Here is a 25,271-nt window from a genome sequence, read left to right as displayed (position 1 = left end):
ATTGAGTCAGCCCCCATTTGGGCAGCAGGCCTTTCATATTGAAGGAGTTTGAGGAGTTGACAATACAAGCTGAGTTGGGATATATTCAAGGTCTGTTTTTTTTTCACTCTCATCCATTGTTCCTTTACATTGCAAAGAAATTTCTGAGACCATCACCTGTTATAGCAAATATCACTGAGGAAAATACTCAAAATCTCCTATTTTAAAGAATGGTATTTCTCATGCACATATTTTTAAAAGAAAATTTCTGAGATACAAAGTAACCAAAAAGGGACTTGACAATAACTTTATTAGGTGCAATGATTCACAGGCAGTGGAGGGTCAACTGGAGGCATTTGAGGGTGGGCAGGTAATGCCACCCTACCTGGTAACTCTGTGTGCTTAGGACCTGCCTGAATTCTCCCTGTACCCACAAAAGTGGGAAGACTTCAGGAGATGGATTAGGAATTTGATTTTTGGATGTGTGAAACTAAAGACACAGAGGAACATTCCAACCTCATGTCTTTGGAAGAGAAGCGAATGGAAGACAGCAGTGGCGTTCCAAGAATGTTCTAGGATAGATGTAGCTAAACGCATCTGTTGCAGGCATAGAAAAGAGTAAGTGGTGGAGAAAGTTGTAAAAACAGGAGGGATGATGGCTATTTTCTCCTTGGGGAACAACGACTGGAATTCAGGTGGTTCTTCCCTAGTGCTGGGACTAGTCTTGGGAAATACATTAATAATAATCATCATCATCATCATCATCATCCTGCCAGTATTTTCAAGAGCACTGAACTTTTCCATTCACAAATTTCTATTCATTGAGTGGGGTTTCACCATATTGAGTGGGGGTTCACCACATTGAATTTCTGCTATTTGGATTCCAAAATTGTTCTAAGAACTGTCATCTGGCTCTATAGACTTGTTGCAGGCCGGAAAAATCCTCTGAAGAGTGTGTATCGGAAGGCACACGCGCGGGCAACTTTTTCCCAGGAGCTGTGCACATCTATTTCGCGGGTAACGCCCAGACTATTTTCGTCCTTCTCTGTACCCGCTTGCCTCCTTTTTACAAACCTGGTCAGTGACCGCCCAGGGATGATGGGATCCCCGCCGCTACGCACGCAGGTCAGAGATCTGAAAGGCTGACGGACTTTTGGGGAGGAGTAGGGGCAGGGCATGACCTAGTACCTGGCAGCGTCGCCGATTGGTGGAGGAGGAGGTTGTTCCCTCAGGGCGGCCTCTGATTGGCTGCAGGAAGAAGAGGCGTGACGTCTTCCAAAGTTAAGCAAACACCTCCTCCTTCCCAGCCCCCCAGCCCAATTTCTGCTGGGAACTCGCTGCCGATTCTGTCCCGACTTGGGAGCCCAGGACTGCAGGGGACCGGTTGGCGTCCCAGAGCGGACGGGGTGAGGAGGGGACCAGGGGAAGCTGATGGGTGGGTGCGTGTGTGGGGAGAGGGAGGTCAGTCGGCCAGATGCGTTTTGAGATCGCCGGAGCGATTCCAGCTGTTTGCCGGAGTCTCCCGGGAGCTGGACCTCCTGGTCCCAGAGCCCAGGGGCGACCTGGAGGGCTCAGCGGTGGCCCGGGGAAGCCAGAGAGAGCGGGTAGGGAGCATTTGAGGACTCCCTGCCAAGCCTTGTCCTGGACCATTTCCCTGCTCCAGAGGGAGGTCCGTGCCCGCGGCTCCGGAATTTCTAAATAGGAAGCGGGAAGGAGGGCGACTCGCAATTTTTTTTCCTTTCCTTTTTTTTTTTTTTTTTTTTGCGAGTGGTGATGGTGCTATTGCTGGGGAATAAAGAATTGGTTGATGTTGAAGTTGCGAAAAGAACACCTTGTTAATTCTTGCTTCTTGGGGGATGACCGCGGAGTCGTCACCACTGCAGTCTGTTTACCCACTGGGATGGTGAACTTCTCACGCCCTAGGACTAGGGCTGGTCTTTCTCCAAGACCGAGATCCCGCTGTGCTTCAGAGCCTTGTCCTTACACTAGGAAAGATAACGGGGGTGAGGCAGCGAGGCACTCCGGATGTTAGATCTCCTGAGCGCTTGAGACACTGTGCAGGCCAGGGTGTGATCACTTGCCCAGGGAGGGGGATCCAGAAGGACCTTGTTTGGGTTTGATGGTTCTGACTACTTCTCAAAGCAGAGACGTGCTTTTCAGGCATTGATTTCAGGGGCAGGGAGCGGGGTAGGGAATAGGGAGGGAGGGAAAGGAGGAGGGAGAGAAGGAAAAAAATTAATTAATTCAGTAACAGAACAAAGATTAACTTTATTTTCCCCTTTCTGTTAGGGTACTGGGGATTGAGCCCGGGGGCGCTCTACTACTGAGCTACATCCCCAGACCTTTTTATTTTTTACTTTGAGGGAGAATCTCACACTTAGGCTGGTCTCGAATTTAGGATTTCCCGGCCTTATACTTCAGAGTACCTGGGATTACCAACGTGAGCCCCTGAGTCCAGCAAGGAGCAACATTTTTTGATATTGTGGGTCATTAGTTACTGGAATGTAAGGAAGATGTATCTGTGATTATGCCCCATGTAAGCTATTGATTTGAGCAGTGACTTTTCAGTACTTTGTTAACAAAGAAAAAGAATATAAAACACAGGTGGCACTTAAATATGTCTTGGCTTGCCTATTTTGTTACCTATACTAACATCCTCCTTTTTCCCATGAAGATGAGCCATCCTAAATGATTTTAGGACTAAATGAGTTTAGGGCTATGTAATGTGCTTACCATTTTGCAAAGTGACTTAGGAGGACAAAGGTTGCAGGTGATTTATGGGGTTATTTCCCCACTCTTCTAGAAAGTCAAATTTCTTATCAATCTCATTTGTTATTCAGAACTTCACTTTAATTTGATCTATTTGCAATTGAATTATTTTTCTGGTGTCTTTTAAGTGTTAAAAGACCTTGGGTCAGGATTATCAAAGTAATTTTGCACTTTCGTTTTCACTTAACAAAAAAGATGTTATTTTTCCAAAATTTCTTTTATTAAATATCTCATAGACACAACATCACAAACAGTAATATTTCCTAGGTGAGGCCACCGAAAAATTCTTTGTAATTCATATAATCTAGAAACACTATATATTTGGCATGGGAACTAACCAAGAACATAGTTTACTGTATTCATTGAACCTAAAATGCCATCAATTGTAAGATGCATTCCTGTTTCAAAGATGCTATAATATGAAAACATGGGTCTTAAACATTTTATTAAATACAATATTACAAGGTAATTATTTTATCTTGAATATCCAAGCCTAAAGGGTGAAGTTGAAGAGTAGGCTTATCCAGCTCTAGTTTTTTCTTTTTTTTTTCCCCCTCTCCCAGAAAAACTTAAGGGAGTGAGTAAATTAATTACCACAGGTGACAGAATAGGAGAAGATAATATCTTCTGCTGGTGGTGAGGTTGTGCTCACATTTGAGCAATGAGCAGGCTTGGAGTCTTTTGGTTTTCTTAACATTTTTTTTTTTGAGTGTTTATGGCATGTAAAGTCATGCTCAGCACTTTATGCACATTAGCTCAATTAAACTTAACAGCAGCCTTGAGAGGTAGATGCTAATGTGACTTCCATTTGCAGATGAGGCTCAGACAGGTTGTTTTGGAATGAGTTCCCAGAACAAGTTTAGGTACTGCAGAACCAGGTCATTGGTATTCCTTTGAGATATCCAGTTCCTGTTATAAGCTCTGGCTCCTGGCTGCTGTAGACAGTGCAGGTAGCTTAGGCAAATGTCTATTTTTCTTCCATAATGTTTTTAGTGTTTTGTTTTCCTATTTAGTGTATGTTCATAGACAGAAAACTTATATATGTTCTAAAATTCTAATGTATTCATAATTCTAATGTTTGCAATCCACAGTGCTGAGTTAATACTAAGCTTAATAGAATAAAAATGTTAAAGAGGAAAGGGACTCAACTATCGTGTTCTAGTCTAGATGAGGAGACTGAAGTCAAGAGGAGGGACAGATGGCTAATTACATGTCTGAACTCCTAGAATTGGACTTTCCTTCATACTTAATGGTCATATGAGAAGCCACAACTATACTTATTAAAGAATACAAAAACAAATCAGCCCATTCCCAGAAACATACTGCGCTCCTCCAGAGGATGGACGCCTTGCGCCATCCACCTCAGTAGGGCCTTGCCATTGCCTGAGTCAGGGGAGGGGCGAAGCAGTTGTTGTTTTTGGTAGGAGAAGGAGGTTGTGGATCCCAATTTCATGTGTTTATTTTATTTTCTCTCTTGCCCTAGGTCTTCATGATATTTATTTAAATTTCATTATTTATTTTTTAATTACATAAGATCTTCTATTTTTAAATACATAAGGTCATAGAACATATATTAATGGGATATTATGTGTTATTTCATTATATGAATACATTATACAATGTTTAAGTCAGTTTAATCATATTTACCTTCTTAAACATTTATCATTTCTTTATGATGAAAGCATTCAAACTCCTTTTTTTTCCTAGTTTTTGGAAATATATAGTGCATTATCTATTGTGCAATATATTTATTCATCCTTTTAAAAATGTTTGATGTTTTCCTATGTGCTAGTTACTGGGAATACAGAAGTGAATAAATATCAATTCCTACCCACTTTCAGTTTAGCAAAGAGTTGGCCAAGCAAGCAGTAAGTAAGTAGTTTGGATTGATTCTAATTCAGAGCTAACTTTGTATTCCATCTCAGTGAAGCTAACTTTGTGGGTGAAAGTTCAAGAGAGTCATGGGTCTTTTGTCTTGGTCTGACACTGAGCAGCTGATGGGCTTGAGAAAATATAGATTGTCTTCTTTTGGGTATGTTTGCACTCAAATATTTAAGGTTTAGTTATATTTATTAGCTGATAATTCATCATCAGGTTTTGATTTGCATTATTTAAATAAATAAAATGACCCCGTCCTGTTCCTGTAAGACCCTATGAAAATGGGCAGGGCCTGGATTGCTGCTGCTTTATGTCTTTACCAAGTACTTATCATCATTACTACATACCCTATAAGGACCTCCAGAATATGTTGTGAGTTATGGAAAGCTAAAAGCATTCCTTCTGTGATCAATGGGTAAAATATTACATTTTGTTAACACTGTCAAGAAAATGTTCTGGGTTTTATTATATTTTATTTAAATATTAGATAATATGCATGCTAAAAATCAATGACTACCTACTTCATATTATTATATGGATTGTTAAAAACAATAGGCTGGCCAGGGCCGGTAACCCTAGAGATTCAGGAGGCTGAGGCAGAAGTATCACAAATTTGAGGCCAACCTCAGAAACTTAGCAAATTGCTATCTCAAAAACAAACAAACAAACAAACAAACAAATAAATAAATAAATAAAACAGCTCAGGATATAGCTCGGTGATAAAATTCCCCTGGGTTCCATCTCCAGTACTGCAAAACAAAACAAAACAAACAAAAAGCCCCAACCTGCTCACTATCTGAAAGGACCTTGTTAGCCACCTCTGTTCTGAGTGGTTTTTCTTGAGATATGCACTTTTATAAATGCACTTTACATACTGTGCTTTGATTTCTCCATATGACTTGGGATAATGATGCACTCAAGGGCCAGGAAATAGGGAATGGTCACTGAAAGCAAATGATGGGCTATATATGAAGTACTAACCTCTGTCTCTCCTATCTATCATCTATCATGTATCTATATCAGTAATGATTATTTTCCTCCTTGTTTTTCTTGAAAAGAAAATACTAAGAACTAAGAACATTTAAGTGTGTCTTCCCATACCCATGTGTGCAAAGTTAGGTTAAGCCCTGTATTAAATGGAACCCCTAAGCCTTTCCTCCTTGAGAATTGTAAAGACCACTACGACGGTATAATATAGAAAGTTGTCCTGTTCCTGCTGGGAGAACCTGCCCTCTGATTGTCTTCCTGACTCAGTATGTGTCTCTGTGTAGTTTTCTGTAATATTCCTTTGACTTTAGAGAGATCTCAAACTCTTGATCAGTTCTTGATAAGAAATGTACTAGATAAGAAACAGTGCTGTTCCCATTTTATAAAAACATAGAGAAGAAATATTTTAGATTTATTTTTATATTTGAAAATTTGACCTTTATGTGTAAGGGAAGACAGAGTTTGCAGGAAAAGGGATTCCCCCCTATCCCTGTATATGTCACACTATCTCCCTCTTGCTTTTCTACATCCTCCTTAACATACTGTACATTGAAATCAGGACTTAGCACTATCAATTAACCTCACTAGAGCCAGTGGACTTGCTTCCTTGAGAGCTCTGTGGAACTTATTTCCTGATATTCTTGTAAAAGACCACAAAATACAGGACAGGAAAAGCCAGAATAGCCCACAAGGATATTTCCACAAAATGCTAGGCACCTGATGTGCAACTGCAAAATTCTCACTGTTACCTGTTACCCACTTCTTGATGACCGTGGGTAACTGGAAAGTTCATTGCTGAGACCAAGTTTCAAGGTTCAAGAGGTCATGAACAGTCATACCTGCTACAATCAAACCTTTTTTCTAAGCACCCAGAAATCTGGAATTTACCTTGGCAGAGACTCAGGAAAGAATTTCAATGCAACAGAGAAAAAAGATATCAAGAGAAGCACTGCGTGCTTGGGAGGAAAACTGATAATTTAAGATGACTGTGAAGTCCATACCATATGGATCTGATTTTTTTTCCCCTTTTTGTTGCAAGAGCTGGCTAGAGTAACAGCATGTGTTAGATCTACATGGTAAGCTTCTGTAAGCTTCAGCAAAGAGAGTGTCCCAGGTGTTAAGCATTAACCTAGAAATCCTGCTTCTGTTGAAAAGCAACTGATCCAGAAGGGCTCCTTTTCAGTTTCTTCATCTGTAAAATGGGGATAATAATAGTATCTACCTAGTAAGATATTTGCAAGAGGGAAATGTGACAGTATTTAAAGTGCCTAGCATAATTAATGCAAACTATTGCTATATTTGTTTTAGAAGTGAAAGTCACAGAAATGGTCAGTTTACAATTCCTTACAAAAAATGAAAGTGAAAGTACTTTCCTAAATGAATCCCAGAAGCTCAGTCCCTGCCATTTCTTTTTTTAGTTCCCTTAGAAAGTGTGACTTTGCAAATACACATACACTGTATGTGTGTGTCTGTCTCTCTGTGTGGTCTGCTTCCTGCTGCCTCCAACCTGACCCCAGAGAAGGGAGGAGGAGGGGCTGTCAAGGGAATGAGGTGTGGCTCTGGTTATAAATCAAGATTGGGCTGTGTGTGTGTGTGTGTGTGTGTGTGTGTGTGTGTGTGTGTTGGGGGAGGGGTCAATTTAGGGCCAAGAATTGCTACTCAGAATAGAAGATACAGGGTCGGTTCAGGAAATACAGCCCCTGCTGGGAAGGGGTGTGTGTGTGTGTGTGTGTGTGTGTGTGTGTTTAAAAGATTCACAGTCTTTGGAACTGGTTTTATTTGGGAACAAAGGCATTCAGATTCCATGAGACATTGCAGGTTCTCCTTTAACTTGGGGGACACTATATATTATGGGCTTGGGTTTGAGTATAATCATCTCTCCTAAGAACAAAACCATGTGAATTAACCAAAAATTAGATGTAGTCTGCAACAGTTTTTGGTTAAAATGTTAATCATCTATTTTGGTATCTCCATTTTAGTCCAGTTGAAGCCTGAACTAATCATTAACAATTTTTCCTTCTGTCAGCAGCTTTCTCTGATTTTGACCTTTTCTTTCTAAAGCCTTTTCAGCTGAATTCCTTACTGTTTTGCTCTATTCTCTGATTCTGTTGTGAAATATTCTATAAATTGACCATTATAGGGAGCAGGCAGTTGTTTGTCCCCAGGGAATGCACTTCTATGCTTAAATGTTTGGTCAGAATTTCCTCATCTATATGGGTGCTTTTAGAGATTGAAATCTGATGTATTGGAAAAATATTTCATAAAAGTTTTGCTATGTGATGACGATAATGGGTAGGACATTTCTAGAAGATGTAAAATTATGGGTATAGAATTTCTAGAGAATATGCCATTTACATTTTCCTGCTCACCTTACATAGAAAACAGTTTTAAACTTTAAATGATCCAGCAAATCACCATCTGCAATGACGTTTGACTATAGAATATATGAAACACTTTGAGGACAGAGAGAATAAACACTACTAGATCTAAATATGTATGTGTAAAATCTTATACAAAATTTACTCTGTATAGGATGCAGATTTACTATGTATAGGATGTTTTGAATTTTTTTAATTTGTTCTTTTTAGTTATACATGACAGTAGAATGTATTTTGACACATCATGCATACATGGAGTATAACTTGTCATCCTTGTGGTTGTACATGATATGGAGTTACACTGGGTGTGTATTCATATATGAACACAGAAAAGTTATGTCCTATTAATTTCTGCTGTCTTTCCTATTCCCAGTCTCCCTCTATTCCCTTCATTCCCTTTGTCTCTCCTAGTGAACTTCTATCGCCTCCCCGGCTTATTATGAGTTAGCTTATCAAAGAGAACTTCATTAGGCCTTTGATTTTTTTATTGGCTTATTTCACTTGGCATGATAGTTTCCAGTTCCAACCAATTACCAGCAAATGCCATAATTTCATATGTCTTTACAGCTCAGTAATATTCCATTGTGTATATGTACCACATTTTCTTTATCCATTCATCTGTTGAAGGTTGATTCCATAGCTTAGCTATTGTGAATTGAGCTGCTATAAACATTGATGTGGCTGTGTCACTATAGTACACTGATTTTAAGTCCTTTGGGTATATGCCAAGGAATGGGATAACTGGGTCAAATGGTGGTTCCATTTCAAGTTTTCTGAGGAAAATCGTACTGCTTTGCAGAATGGTTGAACCAATTTACAGTCCCACCAGCAGTGGGAAAACCTTTCTGCCCACATCTATAGGATTTTTTTTTTTTGAGAGAGAGAGAGAGAGAGAGAGAGAGAGAGAGAGAGAGAGAGAGAGAGAATTTTAATAATATTTTTCAGTTTTCGGTGGACACAACATCTTTATTTTATTTTTATGTGGTGCTGAGGACTGAACCCATCGCCTCGAGCATGCCAGGTGAGCACGTTACCGCTTGAGCCACATCCCCAGCCCACAAATATAGGATATTTTTGATTGATCAGTCAGTGGAATTATGCTATCTGGGAGACAGTTGGAAAGGTGAGGTGGGCTGGGCTTAAATTCAAAGGCTGGACAACATGGTATGGAGAGATAAAGCCAGGAAAGGGGATTATGTTGAGGGCAACAAGAGGGAACAGTGAGGTTGAAGCAGGAAGCCCAAGGTAGGGGTGGATGGGAGCAGGGTGACAGTCTAACCTGGTAATGGAGGAACTGGTTTGGTTAGCTGGTTGCTTTCCTTGAATTTACAACCTGTTCAGGATGATGCTTTTGTAAAATTCAGTAACAAGGAATAACTAGGAAAATGATCATGTGATACTGCAGCTTATAAAATGCTTACTTTCTAGTTCTTCTTGCATCTCATTTCTGACCAGTAAAAATAGTCCACTGACCGACACAAGTTAGTAGAACATACCAAGTAGTGCATGTCCAGGAAATGGCCTGAGATGAAGCTGAAGGCACATTGGCGTTAAGTTGTCAAGAATCTTATATCATTATCAGAATTTGAAGCTTTATGCCATCAAAATTTGGACCACTCTATTAAGAGATGCTTTCTGTCATCTTCCTGGCTTTACATGGTAGTACTCAACTTTTGTGTTGAGTACATGTTTGGTAAAACATATTTAGAAAGGTATGTTGACTTGGTTACTGATCAGTGTCACCTAAGTAGCTCTGTACTTACTTTGGAATTAAGTAACTTCATGTTTGGGAATTTGGGTCTGTTTGGGTAAAGGTACACTTCACATGGAGGTTGCCCCTCCCTTCTTGTGTATCTTCTTGTCCCTATCTCTTCTTGTCACATTTTATCCTCATTTGGGTTGGCTGTGTTTTTCAGCAGATTTCTAAGGAGACCAGAACTGACCCATAAGCCCTCCTGTCCTTTGTTGTTCTGTTTTCTCACATTGCCTTCACAGTCATCAGGTTTCAAGATGCTTCAAATACACAGGAGCAACCTGACCCCACTAAGGGTCAGCCTCTCCAGAGCCCTTCACCACAAAGCTGTCATGGCTCTCAGACGGGAGGATGTCAACGCCTGGGAGAGAAGAGCGCCTCTGGCCCCCAAGCACATCAAAGGGATCACCAGTCTGGGCTACAAGGTCTTGATACAGCCTTCCAATCGGCGGGCCATTCATGATAAGGTGACTGTTTTCAATTTTTAAAATGTGTGCAAATGAAATGAACCTGTGTATGAAAAATAAGAAGCATCCGAGGAAAAATAAATGTGCTAGTGTCACTTTAATTCCTTTTCTTTTTGCTTAAAAGTGTTATTTTTACTCTACTCCATACTTTCTTCAGCTAAAGGTTAAAGGGTCTGCTTTTAGATGTTGATGGTTTTCATTCTTTCTGTCCTTCATGTACAACCCTAGTTTGCAGTAGAGAGCCCAAGGTTGATTAAGACACCATCCTTGAAGCCAGGGAATGCTTCTTTGAGGAGAGTTTTATCACAAGAGTGTGTCCCCAGCCCAAGAGTGTGTCCTGTCAGGCACTTTGAGAAGCCCTTTATGTTCAGAATTCTGCTGGACATAAACATTTCACAATAATATTATGATATGGGTTAGATTCTTATTCTCACTTTAGGAATATGCAAAATATATATATATTTTCCTTTCCTAAATCATTTGCAAGTACTGAATGATGCTTTAGCATGCACCTCTAAGGAGTAAATAATTTTGCTACATAACCAGTATATAATTTTCATACCTAAGAAATTAATAATTCCTTGAGAACATCTCATATGGTTGATGTTCAGATTCCCTATTTCAAATATATTTTAGTTTAATTCAAGGATTAATTGAGGGTCATTGCATGTCATGGCTATGTCTCTTTAGTGCTTTTGATCTATAACAGCACCTTCATTTCTGTTTTCTGGAGGAATCCAAGCTAGTTGATTTGTAGAATGTTCTGCTTCTGGGTAGAACTAGTTTGGTTGTTTCTTATGATTACATTCAGGCTAACCACTTGTGTCATACATATAAGCAATGTATGTTTTACACATTGTAACACATTAAAGGTATAAAATATCAGATTATCTCCTAGGAATGCATGATCATGGGCAGGGAATGTGACTCAGTGGAAAAGCACTTGCCCAGCATGCCTGAGGCCCTGCCTGAGATTGATATCCAGTACTGCAATAAATAAATAAACAAATTTAATTTTTAGAAAAGCACCCAGGGGTGCTTAACCACTGAGACACATCCCCAGCCCTTTTTTTGTTTTTATTTTGAGACCCGTCTTGCTAAGATGCTGAGGCTGATTTTGAACTTGTCATCCTCCCACTTCAGCTTCCAAGTCACTGTCACACACCTGGCTAAACTGTTCTTAAATATTAGTATGTGCTGAATTTTTAAATTGTTTTTTGTTATAACAGTTAAACATAATAGATCTATCTTTAGCTGGAGAGTTCAGGTATTAAAAGTTGCTGTCCTATTAGTTCTAATCCATACAAGTTTTTACTGCTTCAAAAAGTTGTGCTTTTATTTGCTCTACTTTTTATTAGAGAAAATATGACTACCACAAGTCAGAGGAATAATCTTTAACCAAATCGCATTTCCAGGAATACGTCAAAGCTGGTGGCATTCTTCAGGAGGACATTTCCGAAGCTTGTCTAATTTTGGGAGTTAAAAGACCTCCAGAGGATAAACTAATGCCCAAGAAAACTTATGCATTCTTCTCCCACACAATAAAAGCTCAAGAGGCCAATATGAACTTGTTGGATGAGATTCTAAAACAGGTAATTAGTGACCGATATGCATAAGTGTTAACACAGGAAAATAATATTTTAATTTAACTTCAAAGTGGGGCTTTGGTTTTCTTTAGCATCTAGTGAATCTGTCATGCTGCTTTAAATACATTCTAATGAAAGGAGACAGAGGACAAATGACATCTTATATGTCACTTGTCAACATGTGTTGAGAGAAACAATGCTGAAGGAGAATAGGAATGTGGGCCCTGGCGGAGGTGACACTACTGGATCATACAGGATGGTCATGGGGGGGGCCTCATTATGAAGGTGACATTTGAAGGCAGCAAAGGACTAAGCCATACTCTTCTGGAAAGAGTCTTCCAAGTAGTAATAGTAATGCAAAGGCTCCAGGGTCTATTTGAGTGGACAGAATGGGTCATGTAATAAAATGCATTTTTTGTCTACTCTGTGATAATAGTTGCAGATGGGAGGAGGAGAGCCAAAGTGATTAGAAGCTTGTTAGTCAGTGATAGTCTAGACTAGACTGCAAATGATGGTGCCTTTTACCTGGGTGGTGGAAGTGGAGTTGTGACATATGGAGAGTCCTGTCACATCCTGCGTTCTAAAGCTGAGTCCTACAAAATTCACTGGTGAAATGAAGGTGGACTATGAGAAAGGAGAGGAGTCAGGAATGACTAAGGTTTTGGCATGTGCAACTTGTAGGGGCCCTACAGAGGGAGATGGTGCTACTGTAAGAAGAGCAGGCATGGATGGAGAAGTCAACAGTTGAGTTTGGGACCTCAAGTTAAGTGGACTGGGGACACCAGTCCAGAGCTCAGGTGGGCAGCTCCTCCCAACATAGATTGGGAAGTTGTCAGAAAGTATCTATAATCATGGGGTTGGGAAAGTATAATGAGTGAATGGAAATAAATGAGTCATCCAAAGTCCCTGTGCTAAAGGAAGGATGTTAGAGAATTAGAAATAGACTAACTTCTGAGGATGGGAGAGGATGGGAGAGCTCACAACTAGGAAAAGCAATAGGGACAATGTATTTTATACAAGAGAATTGAATTATTTCCTATTAATTTCAAATACACTAGACCTGGGTTGTAGTTAATTTGCAATGTTTCTGAAGAACAGATTCAAAAGTAATTAATGGAAATCATATTAGAAAATGAATATTCCATTTCAAACAAATCAACCTTTAGAAAATACTTTAAAGACTTTCTGTTATAAGACTTTTGTTCATTACAAAAAAAATTAATAAAAACAGAACCAGCGGGGCTACTTCTTGGCAGTCCTTTGTAACCAGTTAGAGTTGGATGCATGTAAAATGTTCTTAAATATATAGACATAATTAAAATTATATGGTTTTTTTTCAGTGATATGAGTGGAACTCAGGGCCTATGCATGCTAGATAAGTGTGCTTTGTCTCTGTGTTTGGCCACTGAGCTTAACCCCAGCTATTAAATCATTTGATGTTTGAGAAAATAAAATAAGTGTTCAAAACATTCTATGATTAGAATGGATCAATAGCTTTTAAGCATAAATTAATAAATCTTTTCCGCAGAGATAGAAGATCCCAAGGAAAGTGGAGGAATAGCTTTTTAGAAAAGGTGAGAAAAGATACACAGGCAGTATGCACTATTTAATTAATAATTAATTCATTATAGTGGTGCAGAAATTGAACCTAGGGCTTTGCACATGCTAGGCAAATGCTCTATCACTGAACTCCATCCCCAGCATGCCTTCAGCCCCACACCCCCAAGAAAATAACTTTATTTTGAGAGAATGCTCAACTTCTTAAAGAAAGCTTACCTGTAAAAGGGTAGAAAAAGAAAGAATGAGGAGAGGAGGAAAGGGAGGAAGGAAGAGAGACACAGTTGTGTATGAACTTGGGAGGGGCCATTCTTATTACTTTTCAGGTAGAAGAGACCTGGGAGTATTTAGAATAACTGAGGAGCAGTCATTCTAATAAAAAGGAATGATGCTGGAAAGAGGTAATAATAATTTAAGAAGTATGGTCTTTGAAGACTTAGAAAAAACTTGAGATTGGCTCACAGTAATGAGTCTCAGGAGGGATTCATTTTCTTTAGGACCAAAAGGAAGAATGGGAGGATGAATAGAGGCTGTAAACGTATTTATAGATGGTGCTGGTTGGGTTGGGCTGTATGTTTGTCAAAAACAGAAAATCCTATTTTGGTCATCTCATTGTCCAGCAACAAGGCCATTTAGCAATCTCTAGGACTATTCTTTCATCTCCAATTGTAAACCTGCAGTTATCTTTTTAGTCTAACCTTTTCTAAATATTTCATGGTGCACTTCATGGAAATTTAGGTTAGCAAGTCAAGACATATATTGAAAGAAGAAAACATGGAGAATACTTGTTCATATATGTACTTTACTCATTGCAATTGAACTTAATAGGTCTGGTTGAGAAATTTTTTACCCTTTCTTCAGGAAATCCGACTTATTGATTATGAAAAAATGGTGGATCATAGAGGGGTACGAATAGTGGCATTTGGACAGTGGGCCGGTGTGGCAGGTAGGTATGCCAGGCTTTTATGTCACTTTCTAAATTGCCTGAGGAGTAACTGTGTTTTCTCTTTTCTGTGAAGAGGGAATATGAGTGTTTATTTTCACTGATAAAATTAAAATGGGAGTATGCTGAAGGCTGGTGAATATTGGAGGAATTGGGAAGAAGATAAATTATTAAAATATTTTAGTATAAATGTTGGAAAAGAAAGTAGGGGGAGGATAACACCTGTGAACAGACTGGGACATTTCAGACCTGTTTGGAGAGCTCAGTTTGGTGATGGGACATTGGGAAGTAGAAAATAGGGGAAAAGGATAAGGGGGAAAAAAAGGTCCAGGGGCACGAACCAACAGAGGAGCTTCCTTGAAAGGATGAGAGCTGGAGTCTGGGAGAAACTTCTGCTTGACTTTTATCTCTGCTAGTACTTTGAACTAGGTTTAGCTGAGAAACACCATGATATTATGACTCCATCAGAGTAGACTACTCGAAGATCTAATGGGAAAGTCATGACCTGGATATTTGTTTGACCTTGTTATATAAAATGGAAGACTTCTCATTGTGGTTTATGTCACTGCTGTTTCATCTGGACAGGTCTGTCTTTGCTCCTTGAGGTCAAACTCTTTTAAAACTGCATTTCTCAAAAAAATATGTCTAATAGTACATTATTTAATTGTGTAAAATGGAATCCTGATATGCTTCTATAAATTATATTCTCTGTCATTCATTCAAGTGATTCTCACTCAAATATGCTGGAAAACTTCTGAAGATTATATACTTTAAAAAAGTAATGATTTCAGAAAATTCATTTTTAATCTATTAGTATACCCTAATTCATACGCTTTTGAAATGGTAAAAGAAAAAAGAAAAAAAAACAAAGCGAATTTTGAAATTATAACATTCTTTTCACTTAAAAACCAATTCATTTGTATTCAATTTTAACTCCCACTTCTTTTCTTCCCTTACCCAACACACAAATAAGTTCTATTAAAGTAACACAAAATTAAATTTGATAATATAGAAGGAGTTGTAGGTGTTATGGGGAAACCTCCGTTGATTACTCATCTCAAATTTGAGATACAGATTACAGATGATAATCTCTATCTATCCTTGAAAGATACAGATTAGTGGGAGCTATCTGCATGTGTAAGGACTTGGTCTTGGCTTTGATTCCCCAAATTGTAACAACAACATCAAGATTACTAAAACCACCAAAAGAAAACAAAACATGACTAAAACTAAAAAAAAAAAAAAACAAACAAACAAAAAAAAACACTTGAATATCAGTGTACAAAGTAAATTCTACATGTAGGTGTTTAAGAAGAGAAATGCAGCATTTTATACAAATAATTTTTACATATGGATACCATCCAGAATAGGCTAGAAATAACACAAATATCTGTCAAGAGACAATGGATTAATACATTAATAATTATATAATACATAAAACTTCAGCAATAATGAGAAACAAAATACTGTTACAGATCTCAAACTATTATGCCAAGGGAAAGCAAACACCCAACAAGAGTATGTGCTTATTTTTTCATTGATATGAAGCAGTAGAAAAACCTAATGCACACAGTCAGAAAGAGCAATAGGGCCTTGATTATGGTGATAACACAGTTGAGCATATTTGTTAATAATTATCAAACTATACACTTGGTGCATTTTATTGTGTAGAGATTACTTCTTTAAAAGCTGACTTCAGAAAAAAAGGTGGAATAAAACTTGGTAGGAATGTGAGTGCATATGTGTGTGTTGGGGAGTGGTGCAGGGAAAGTTCTAGCCCTAAAAAGAAGGGGGAATGGATGCTAAGATCTTTGCTACAAGCCTGCTGAATTTTAGATGTCTGAAGGATTTCCAAATGGAGACATACAAAATATGACTGGCTAGGTGAGAAATTAAAAAGAAAAATTCTCATTGGAGGTACAGACTTGGGGTCATCCACTGGGATAAGATAAGTAGATAATACTTGAAGTTTAGGACTGGATGAGAATATTTATCAAGAAAACATAGTTATTGAGGAGCCCAGGATGTAATCCTGAGGGTGACAAGATGGGCATAGAAAGAAGAGCCCACAAAATAGCAGGCTGAAACATTTCAAGTAGGAATGCTGAAAAGAGAGAGAGAGAGAGAGAGAGAGAGAGAGAGAGAGAGAGAGAGAGAGAGTTAGTTTTTGACTGAAGAGGAGGTCTACAATGCCAAATACTTCTGGCAAGGAAGTTGAGAGATCTGAAAAGTGCCTACCAAATTTAGTGATTTAGTGATTTAAACAGCTGGTGGGAGCCCTAGGGTCAATGGCGACTTTGATTTTGGTATGGGAGAGATGGGAGCATGTTTACATGTTGATAAGAATGAACCAGTAGAGAGGGAATTCATCAAAATAGAGGAAAGATTAGTGGAGTAGACAAAGGGGATTGAGGAGGAGGAAGAAGGGACAGGAAAAGGGAAGAAGAGTAGATTGAATATGATCAAACTATCTTATGAGTACACAAGGACAGAGCGTGGTGGGTCCTGGCATTGAGTGTGTCCACAGGACATGAATTTGATAACAACAACAAAAAAGCAAACTGTAAATGGTTTGAAGAAGGATGGATGGAGTGGAGGGAGGGTGCTTAAGGATAAGTGGAGGTGGGGGAGAACACTGAGGACTAAATTGGAGTGGGTTGGGTTTCATGCTTTTGTGATTATTTCAGGGCATATCTTGGTGTTATATAAAAATAAAAAGAATAAATTTTTAAAAATGAATGAACTGGTAGAGAGGAATAGGTAGTGGTTCAAGATAAGGGAGTGGTTCTAGAGTAAATTCCCTGGGAAGAAGGGAAGGGATGGGATCTTTCGTCAAGGAGAGATTAACTCTAGGTGAGAAGAGGATACTCCACTTTATCAGGATCAACAGTAGAAGGGATAAATGATGCAGCTGGGTTAGGACATTGGATGGCAGAAAGCAGAAGAAATGGATAAGATCTACTGAGGCCCCTTCTGAATCTGAGCTACTATGTTATGCTTCCCCAGGCACTGAGCACATGGACAAATGGGCACAGAGAAAAATGTGTCCTTTCTCTTGATTAATGCCTATGAGTAGAATTTATTTTGTACATTGATATTCAGCGTCACTCAATTAATTGTCTTTCTGTTGGTCTGACTCTGCAATAGGGATGATCAACATTTTACATGGAATGGGTTTAAGGCTCCTTGCTTTGGGACATCACACACCTTTTATGGTGAGAGATATTTCTTTTGTTTATTTTTTTTGAAAGCATACATAACACTTTAAGAATAGAAAAAATATGTCAGCTACTAGACTAACTTGAATCATGTGTGCTTGCTTTCAGCATCTTGGCATGGCTCATAACTACAGGAATAGCAGCCAGGCTGTGCAAGCTGTCCGCGATGCTGGCTATGAAATATCTCTGGGTTTAATGCCAAAGTCTATAGGGCCCTTAACATTTGTATTCACAGGGACTGGTAATGTATCCAAGGTAAATTTCACCTGTCTTCCTTCTGTAAAGCAATTGGAGACATGATGTTGGGCCATTCTGTGCCTATTTCCAATAGAGAATGGACATTCTATCTTCAGTATTTTAATTACCTACAAATTTTTCTTATAGCAAAGAACAATAATGGTCCAAACATTTTCTTTGCTTTTAGTGAATTCTGCGCTATCAGAGGTTTGAAACACTCTTTCTTTCTCTTTCTCTCCTTTCTTTCTCCTCCTTCATTTCCCCCTCCCTTTCTTCCTTTCTCTGTTTCTGTCTTTCTTGAGATACTAATTGTGAAGTATGTAACATTGTCCTTAGGGTGATTTATTTTTCCTTCATTGCTGACATGTCCAAAAGTTTGGAAGTAACTCCAGTATATACATTTTTCAAGACTACTTGGAGTTTTGCCAGTAAGATATTAGAGTAATTCAAGAAAGTATTTAATACTTCCTCTTGAGGTAGTTTTAGAATACATTTGTAATCTCCCTCAGAAACTTATAATTGAAAAATAGACCTTTAATGAAAATATCTTACAAAGAGGACATCTCTGCTACTATTATATTGTGAGGTAGCCATTTGATTTTTTCTTCTGCAATGAATAAAAAAAAGAAATAGATAGATTGTATTGTATCTATATTTCTAAACACTATTGTTGCTTTTCTGAGTAACTTTAGTAAAAAAATAAAAAGTCTAAAGCCCCTTCTAATGCATGCTTTTAAAAACTGGAATAGAGCTGGTTTTCAGGCTGTGTGCAAGAAGCTCATCTGCACTTCTATGCTGCAGCTCTGGTTGCAGGGCCAGGCAAGTTCAATTATAAAATTGTGGGGAAAACAATTGGAATCTTTACCGGAAACTGCTTTGGCTCTTTTTAAAAATTGATTTTTAGATGTTTACTTGAAACATTTTTTTTACAGGGAGCCCAAGAAGTCTTTAATGAACTGCCCTGTGAATATGTGGAGCCCCATGAATTAAAAGAAGTTTCCCAAACTGGAGGTAAGGGGAGGGGGAAGACTGTCTGTACCATTTTACAGTATCTGTGTTATAGTGTTTTGTCACCATGCATCGTTATCATTTGTCACCCAGTTTGTTAATTTCTTTTTCCTCTGCAAGACCTCAGGAAAGTGTATGGGACGGTGTTAAGTCGACATCATCATCTTGTCAGGAAAACAGATGGTGTGTATGACCCTGTAGAGTATGACAAACATCCTGAGCGGTACATAAGTCGTTTTAATACTGATGTGAGTATCACATTCAGCTTGGGAGTCACTGCTTATGGAGAGAGCACTGTAGTTAGTCTCTCTTCAAGGAGAGAAATTATAAGTGTGTACATGGGTTTTCACTTCTTCATATCTCTTGCTTGGAGTCCTTTGTGAATCATGAGTTGGTCTTAGGAGTTGCTGGCTTTTACTGGTATTTGGAGTGGCCCTTCCTTAGTGGTTTTGGGGTTTCTGTGGGTATGTTCTTTGGTTTGATATCTGTTTCTACGTTGGGTCTGCCTGTGCCCAAAAGCTCTAAACCATTTTCTATGGATTGTTGATTCTGTATAATCCTGGATTAGTTAGTGCTTTTGGCAAAGTACAATGTCTATGAGGTTTGATCTAACATGGGTTTATCCTTTCTCTGGCCACAAATTGCAATCATAAACTCAGCTGGTGTATTAGCTTTCCATTGCTATTTAAAAAACACCAAGGACAGAGTAATTTTATAAAGAAAAGTGGTTTATTTAGCACAGATTTGTAGTCTGGCAGACCAAACAGCATGGCTTACACTCTGGTGGTGGTCCCCCCTTAGCTATATCATGTTGTGGTGGGAGGGCATGTGTCCCACTCTCCATGCAGCCGCTTTCCCTCTCCTATAATACCACCAGGATTTAATTTGGGGGGCTCCACCCTGTTGGCCTAATCCAATCTACTCAATTGCTAAAAGCTCCACCTATAAACACCATGGATGGATTCAGTTTCCACTCTCTAAAAAGCATTAATATAAAACATTGGGGGAGGGGTCACACTTTTGCATGAGTTCAGAGGAACAAACCATGTTTAAACCATAGCATTTTATCTCTGGTCTGCTAAAACTCATGTCCTCACATTCAACATAAAGCATTCCATCCCCAGTGGTTGCAGAGGCTTAACTCAGCCAGCATTAATTCAAAGATCCTGAGTCTCATCTGGGAGAAAAGGCAAACTCCTCCAGCTACATATTTCCAAGATAAAATGGCAGGATAGGCACAGAGTATAACTTCTATTCCAAAAGCAGGCAACAGGCAAGTGAAAAGAGATAATTGACCCAAAGTAAGTGAAATCCAGCAGGCAGACATTAAATCCTAAAGCTCCAAAGTCCACCATGGCAGGCACACTGGGGCCTGAGTTGGGCCCCTAAGGCCTTGGGCAGCTCTACCCAGCCGGCTTTGTTGGCCCACATGGCTGCATTCATGGACTGCACACTGATGTGTGCAGCTCTCCATGGCTTATGTGGCATGCTGCTCATAGCTTTCCCTAGCAGCTGTTGCACATTTTGGGTTGCTCTATTATTCTGGGGTCCTCTCTTTGGCTCCATTCGCACAATTCCAGTAAGCATCATCTTATCAAAAGTCCCCACAGAGACTTCAGCCCTACATGAAACTTTTGTCTGGTTTCCCAGGCTTTCCTTTGAAATCTCAGTGGAAGCCACCATGGCCCCATAATGCTCCAATTGGAGTATTCTAGACTTTTTCTAGCCTGCTCCTCCAAACTCTTTCAACCACTGTCAGTCAATCAGTCCCAGAGCTTCCTAAACGTATCTAGGTATAGTTATAATAACACTTGCTACTCACAGTATCCTTTTTTCTTTCTTTTCTTTTCTTTCTCTCTCCTCCTCCTCCTCCTCCTCCTCCTCCTCCTCCTCCTCCTCCTCCTCCTCCTCCTTCTTCTTGGTATTAGTTAGCTTTATATTACTACAAAAAATACTTGAGTTGACTTACTTTAAAAGAGGAAAGATTTATTTGGCTCACAATTTTAATGGTTTAAGCCCAAGATAGGACAACCCTAATTGCTTTGGCTTCAGGTGAGGACAAATGACAGGAGACAATGGTAGAAACACGTGTCAGAGTGAGCACTAACATCTCGAATTGGAAAAGAAAGAGAGAGAGAGAGAGAAGGCAGAAGACACCAAAGTCTTCATATACCCTTTGAGGGCACAGTCCCAGGGACCTGAAGACCAGGCTCTACCTCTAAAAAGTTCTGTTCCCCTCCAACTAGTGCCATGGGCTGAGAATAAGCTTTTAACTTCAGGGACATTCTACATCCAAACCATACTAGCCAGTCATCTTAAAATGCATGTGATGCTTACAAGGGGTCACGGGGAGATAGTGTGGCTACATAATCTTGTACAAGAGAGCTATTTATGCAACAAGTACTTCTTATGGGGACACACTGGTCTCATCTTCTAAAAAACACTATTTATTTATTTATCTATTCATTTTTGGTATGGGGATTGAACCCAGAAGTGCTTAACCACTGAGTCACATCCCAAACCCTTTTTTATTTTGAGACAGAGCCTCACTAAATTGCTGAGATTGGCCTTGAACTTGCAATCTTCCTGCCTCAGCCTCCTGAGTTGCTGGAATTAAAGGCATGCACTACCATACCCAGCTTAAAAAACAAAATTTATTTGTGTGTTCTATAGTCATTAGTCATGCAAAAATCCTCTTCAAAATAAACTAACAAATGAAAAATTAAGCACACTAAAAATGTATATGTATATTGTGAAAAGGAATGCTCTACATAATTTAAAATGTTTGATTCTGGTACGAAATTTAAATAGTACAGCATGGACTGATGTTATATTTGTTTACCTTCAGAATGAGAGGCTTAAGTTTCATGCAAAAATGTATGAAACTAATTTTGAGCTGAAAAAATTTGAATGTAGTAAATTTCCCCCCACTCATATGCCCTGTCATGGAGGTATGGTGATTGGATGTCTCCTGAGACTGGTAGTGACCTGGTTACCATGTTTATGCAGTACATTTCTCCATGGAGCTTACAGAAGTTATCTGATTTGATCATATAACATTCTTTTGACGAATAGTGTGTACATTATCCCCATCTAAGAAAAACAGCTCAGTAAAGCTGAAGTAGTATGATTTAGGTCACACCTTACTGGTATCCTAGGTTACTTGATTCTCTCTTCTTTTCTTTGCTATGCAATAGACAAAAACAATAGTATATTTATTTTTATTTATTTAAAAATATTTTTAGTTGTAGATGAACACAATACCTTTATTTTGTTTATTTAGTTTTTTTATGTGGTGCTGGGTTTGAACCCAGTGCCTCATGCATGCCAGGCTCTACCACTGAGCCACAACCCCAACCCTATTAGTGTATTTATTATGTTCATATTTTCTTCCATAATGAGGGTAATTATATTTTGAAATCTGTAAGGGTATTTTTATTTTTGCTTCAAAAGGTAGCTATATTCATTAGAAGTAATATTATTTCTGTAGGATTTTATTGATAGGTAGCACATGGTATTGAAATAGGCTATCTCCTGTTTTGTTGAATGCGAACTTACTTTACAGATTGCACCTTATACAACTTGTTTAATTAATGGAATCTACTGGGAACAAAACACTCCTCGCCTATTAACCCGCCACGATGCTCAAAGTCTCTTGGCTCCAGTCAAGTCCTCAGTTGCTCCTGTTGAAGGCTGCCCTGCATTACCTCACAGGTAAGAATTTTACTTCAGCACTAATGGAAGTTTTTAGTAGCAGCATACATTGTTAGGGAAGTCAAACTTATAATGTTCCTACATATCAGAGAACTTGGTTGTTTATGACTGACTTGCCCTCTTAGCAACATATGGCACAGTTAACCCTCTCTCCTTAAACTGTTCTTCTGACTCCTGCAGGGATCTTGAGGAACCTCCTCAGAAGTCTTCTCTTGTGTCCCCATTCCCATCTCTCTCATTTTTTTCCTTCCTTTTCCCTCCTAAATTCATGATTATTTATTTTCTTGTGTTTAAAATTTTCTTTTTTCCTATTAGAACTTCATTTCCTTAAAGATAGGTATCATTTATCATGGCCACAAGCACTGGGTACATGGTCTGATATAGAATAGGCATTCAAATAATTATTAAATGTTGAATGAATGAGTCAATCAGCCAATATTTGTCAAACAACTTGTCTGTTAGCACTCTGCTAAACTAAGGGATAGATAAGAGGAAAACAACATTTGCTGCTCTCATGCATGCAGCTGATATCAGGCAAATGGCTAGGGAATGGTAGGAGCAACAATATCAGGGGTGTTTAAAGAAAGTGGGAGCACTAGTAACCAAACACAAGAGTTCTCCCTTTGATGAGTGCAAAGCCCACAAGCACAACCAGGAGATAGAGAGTGAAGAAAAGTTTCTTACCTGCAGTTAGTAAGGAGAACATTGGGAATAATTCTCTGAGCAAAGAAAGCAAGAGACATTTTTTTTTGAAATTCATGCATATTCATATAGGAAAGAGTTATCATCATCATATGTAGAGGCATGCTCAGTTTGAAGCCATGCTTCTTCCTACGTCGCATGTTCAAAAGATAGAATGGGAATGCCTCTGGGCAGAGAAGCTAATATTAAAACGAACAAAGTTTAGGTCACCTAAAATGCATGGGTCAGCATGATTTGGCAATTTTGGCTGGTTCCTTGGAATTTTGTCTGAAGGATCTTATCTGAAGCTAACAAAGAAATAAAAAACAACTTTGAAGTCGTGTTAACAGTCATTTAAAGGGTCAGCATCCCTCCAGGCCCTTCTAAGCATAGTGTCCCTAATAGTACCTGTTTTGTGGCTAACACACTGGGCCCCGCAAAGCCTTACTGGGGAGAAATGAGAAAAAGGAGAATTTCAAGTAATAATGTGTTCTATTGACAATTTGCCAGCACAACTTCCAATTAAAGCTGGTAAATATGGAGCTAATGTATAATTTAAGACACTGAGTGGAGCAGTCTATCCATAATATTTATGTAGGCATGTGGTAATTGGAGATTGTATAGGAAAATTACAACCAATCTCTGAAGGCTTTCAAATGTTGGATTGAAACTTTTGTTCACAATCCTAGATTTCCATGTAATTCCATGTAAAATTACATAGTATAGTCATTTGTATCTAGAGAGAATGTTTTTCTAGAACTCTGTGAATACCACTATCTGCAGACACTCTAGTCTCTTATATAAATAGTGAATGCTTGTATATAACCTATGCATATCTCCTGTACACTTAAATCATCTCTAGATCACTTATACTACCTAATACAATTAAATTGCTATGTAATAGTACAGTGTCTTAAAGACTGAACCATATCATCGCTTGCTGAATTGTTTGGTGAATAATGACAAAGAAAGATATTTGTACATGGTGAGCAGAGGTATAATTTTATTTTCAATTATTTTTTTGAGTCTTGTTTGGATTTACAGATGTGGAATTCATGATGTAGAGGGCCCATTGCACTAAGTAAGTGGAAATAGTGTAATTGAAACTTTACCAGTTATTTAGAGATGGTTAACTGGTTTAACTATAACCAGTCTGCTGTCAATGATTTTTCTAGGGAAGGTATTTTCCAATTTTATTTTGTTTTTCACTCCTTCCCTTTCTTCTTCTCTCCTTCCATTCTTTTATTTTTTTTTCTTGTAAAGACTAAACTGTATACTGGGATGATTTTTATATCTCAGATCCTCACAGTGTCTTAAAGACTGAACTATAAGAAAAAGAACCCAAGTGCCTGGAAAATATTTGGCACCCACATTGAACATTGTTCTAAGCATCTTTCATTGTTATTCATTGTTAGTCTTGTTGGAAGCTTCAGAATTCCATCCTCTTATCTAAGAACTGATATTGATTTCAGACTTGTGGCAATATGTGACATTTCAGCGGACACAGGAGGATCTATAGATTTCATGACGGAGTGTACTACAATAGAGCATCCTTTTTGCATGTATGACGCTGACCAGCATATTATTCATGATAGGTAAGTTTGTTAAAGCAGTTAGATGGTGAAAGATGCACAATAATACATCTCTTTCTTACCTTGATTATGAGTCTGAAGTACTCAGTTTTACTTCTTTATAAAGGCATGTGTATTTGGAAAGAGATGCTTAATCATGTTAAAATTTTTGATAGAAAAACCACATGCAAATTTGAATACTTCAATACACATGTACTATATTTAAGTGGGAGATGGGTTGCTAAAGAAGGAAAAAGTTTTGTTTATATTCTTATATAATTTTGTACAGAATTATGAAAACTAATGAAGCAAATATAGTGGAGGAGACATCAGGAGAAGTTAGAGCTTAGTAATAACATTTTGTACTTCTGAATAAAGCATATTGCTTTTCATAGTGTTGAAGGCTCTGGGATTCTGATGTGTTCTATTGACAATTTGCCAGCACAACTTCCAATTGAAGCTACAGAATACTTTGGAGACATGCTTTACCCTTATGTTGAAGAAATGGTAAGCAGACTGGTTTCCTCAGCAACAACTCTGACTTT

The 25,271-nt window shown here is 38.5% G+C and overlaps 1 protein-coding gene across 3 annotated transcripts in view; it reads left to right on the top strand.

The window, feature by feature from the left end:
* Positions 1 to 1,301: 1,301 nt before the first annotated feature.
* Positions 1,302 to 25,271, top strand: part of Aass (aminoadipate-semialdehyde synthase) — a 53,640-nt gene continuing 29,670 nt past the window's right edge. For 2 of the 3 annotated variants that reach the window (XM_026388741.2, XM_026388739.2), the window contains exons 1-11: positions 1,302 to 1,385; positions 9,987 to 10,211; positions 11,627 to 11,803; positions 14,216 to 14,300; positions 17,445 to 17,512; positions 17,624 to 17,770; positions 18,685 to 18,763; positions 18,881 to 19,008; positions 22,326 to 22,474; positions 24,628 to 24,750; positions 25,122 to 25,233. In XM_026388741.2, coding sequence (XP_026244526.1) covers positions 10,002 to 10,211; positions 11,627 to 11,803; positions 14,216 to 14,300; positions 17,445 to 17,512; positions 17,624 to 17,770; positions 18,685 to 18,763; positions 18,881 to 19,008; positions 22,326 to 22,474; positions 24,628 to 24,750; positions 25,122 to 25,233 — 1,278 coding nt within the window. In that variant the 5' untranslated portion in view covers positions 1,302 to 1,385; positions 9,987 to 10,001. The remainder of the gene's footprint in view (positions 1,386 to 9,986; positions 10,212 to 11,626; positions 11,804 to 14,215; positions 14,301 to 17,444; positions 17,513 to 17,623; positions 17,771 to 18,684; positions 18,764 to 18,880; positions 19,009 to 22,325; positions 22,475 to 24,627; positions 24,751 to 25,121; positions 25,234 to 25,271) is intronic. The other variant, XM_026388740.2, reaches the window with a different exon arrangement.

This window comes from Urocitellus parryii, chromosome 3 (genome assembly GCF_045843805.1).
Source record: "Urocitellus parryii isolate mUroPar1 chromosome 3, mUroPar1.hap1, whole genome shotgun sequence".
Lineage (NCBI taxonomy): Eukaryota > Metazoa > Chordata > Mammalia > Rodentia > Sciuridae > Urocitellus > Urocitellus parryii.
The sequence above is the reverse complement of the archived record's forward strand: the minus strand, read 5'-3'. Positions and strand labels throughout refer to the sequence as shown.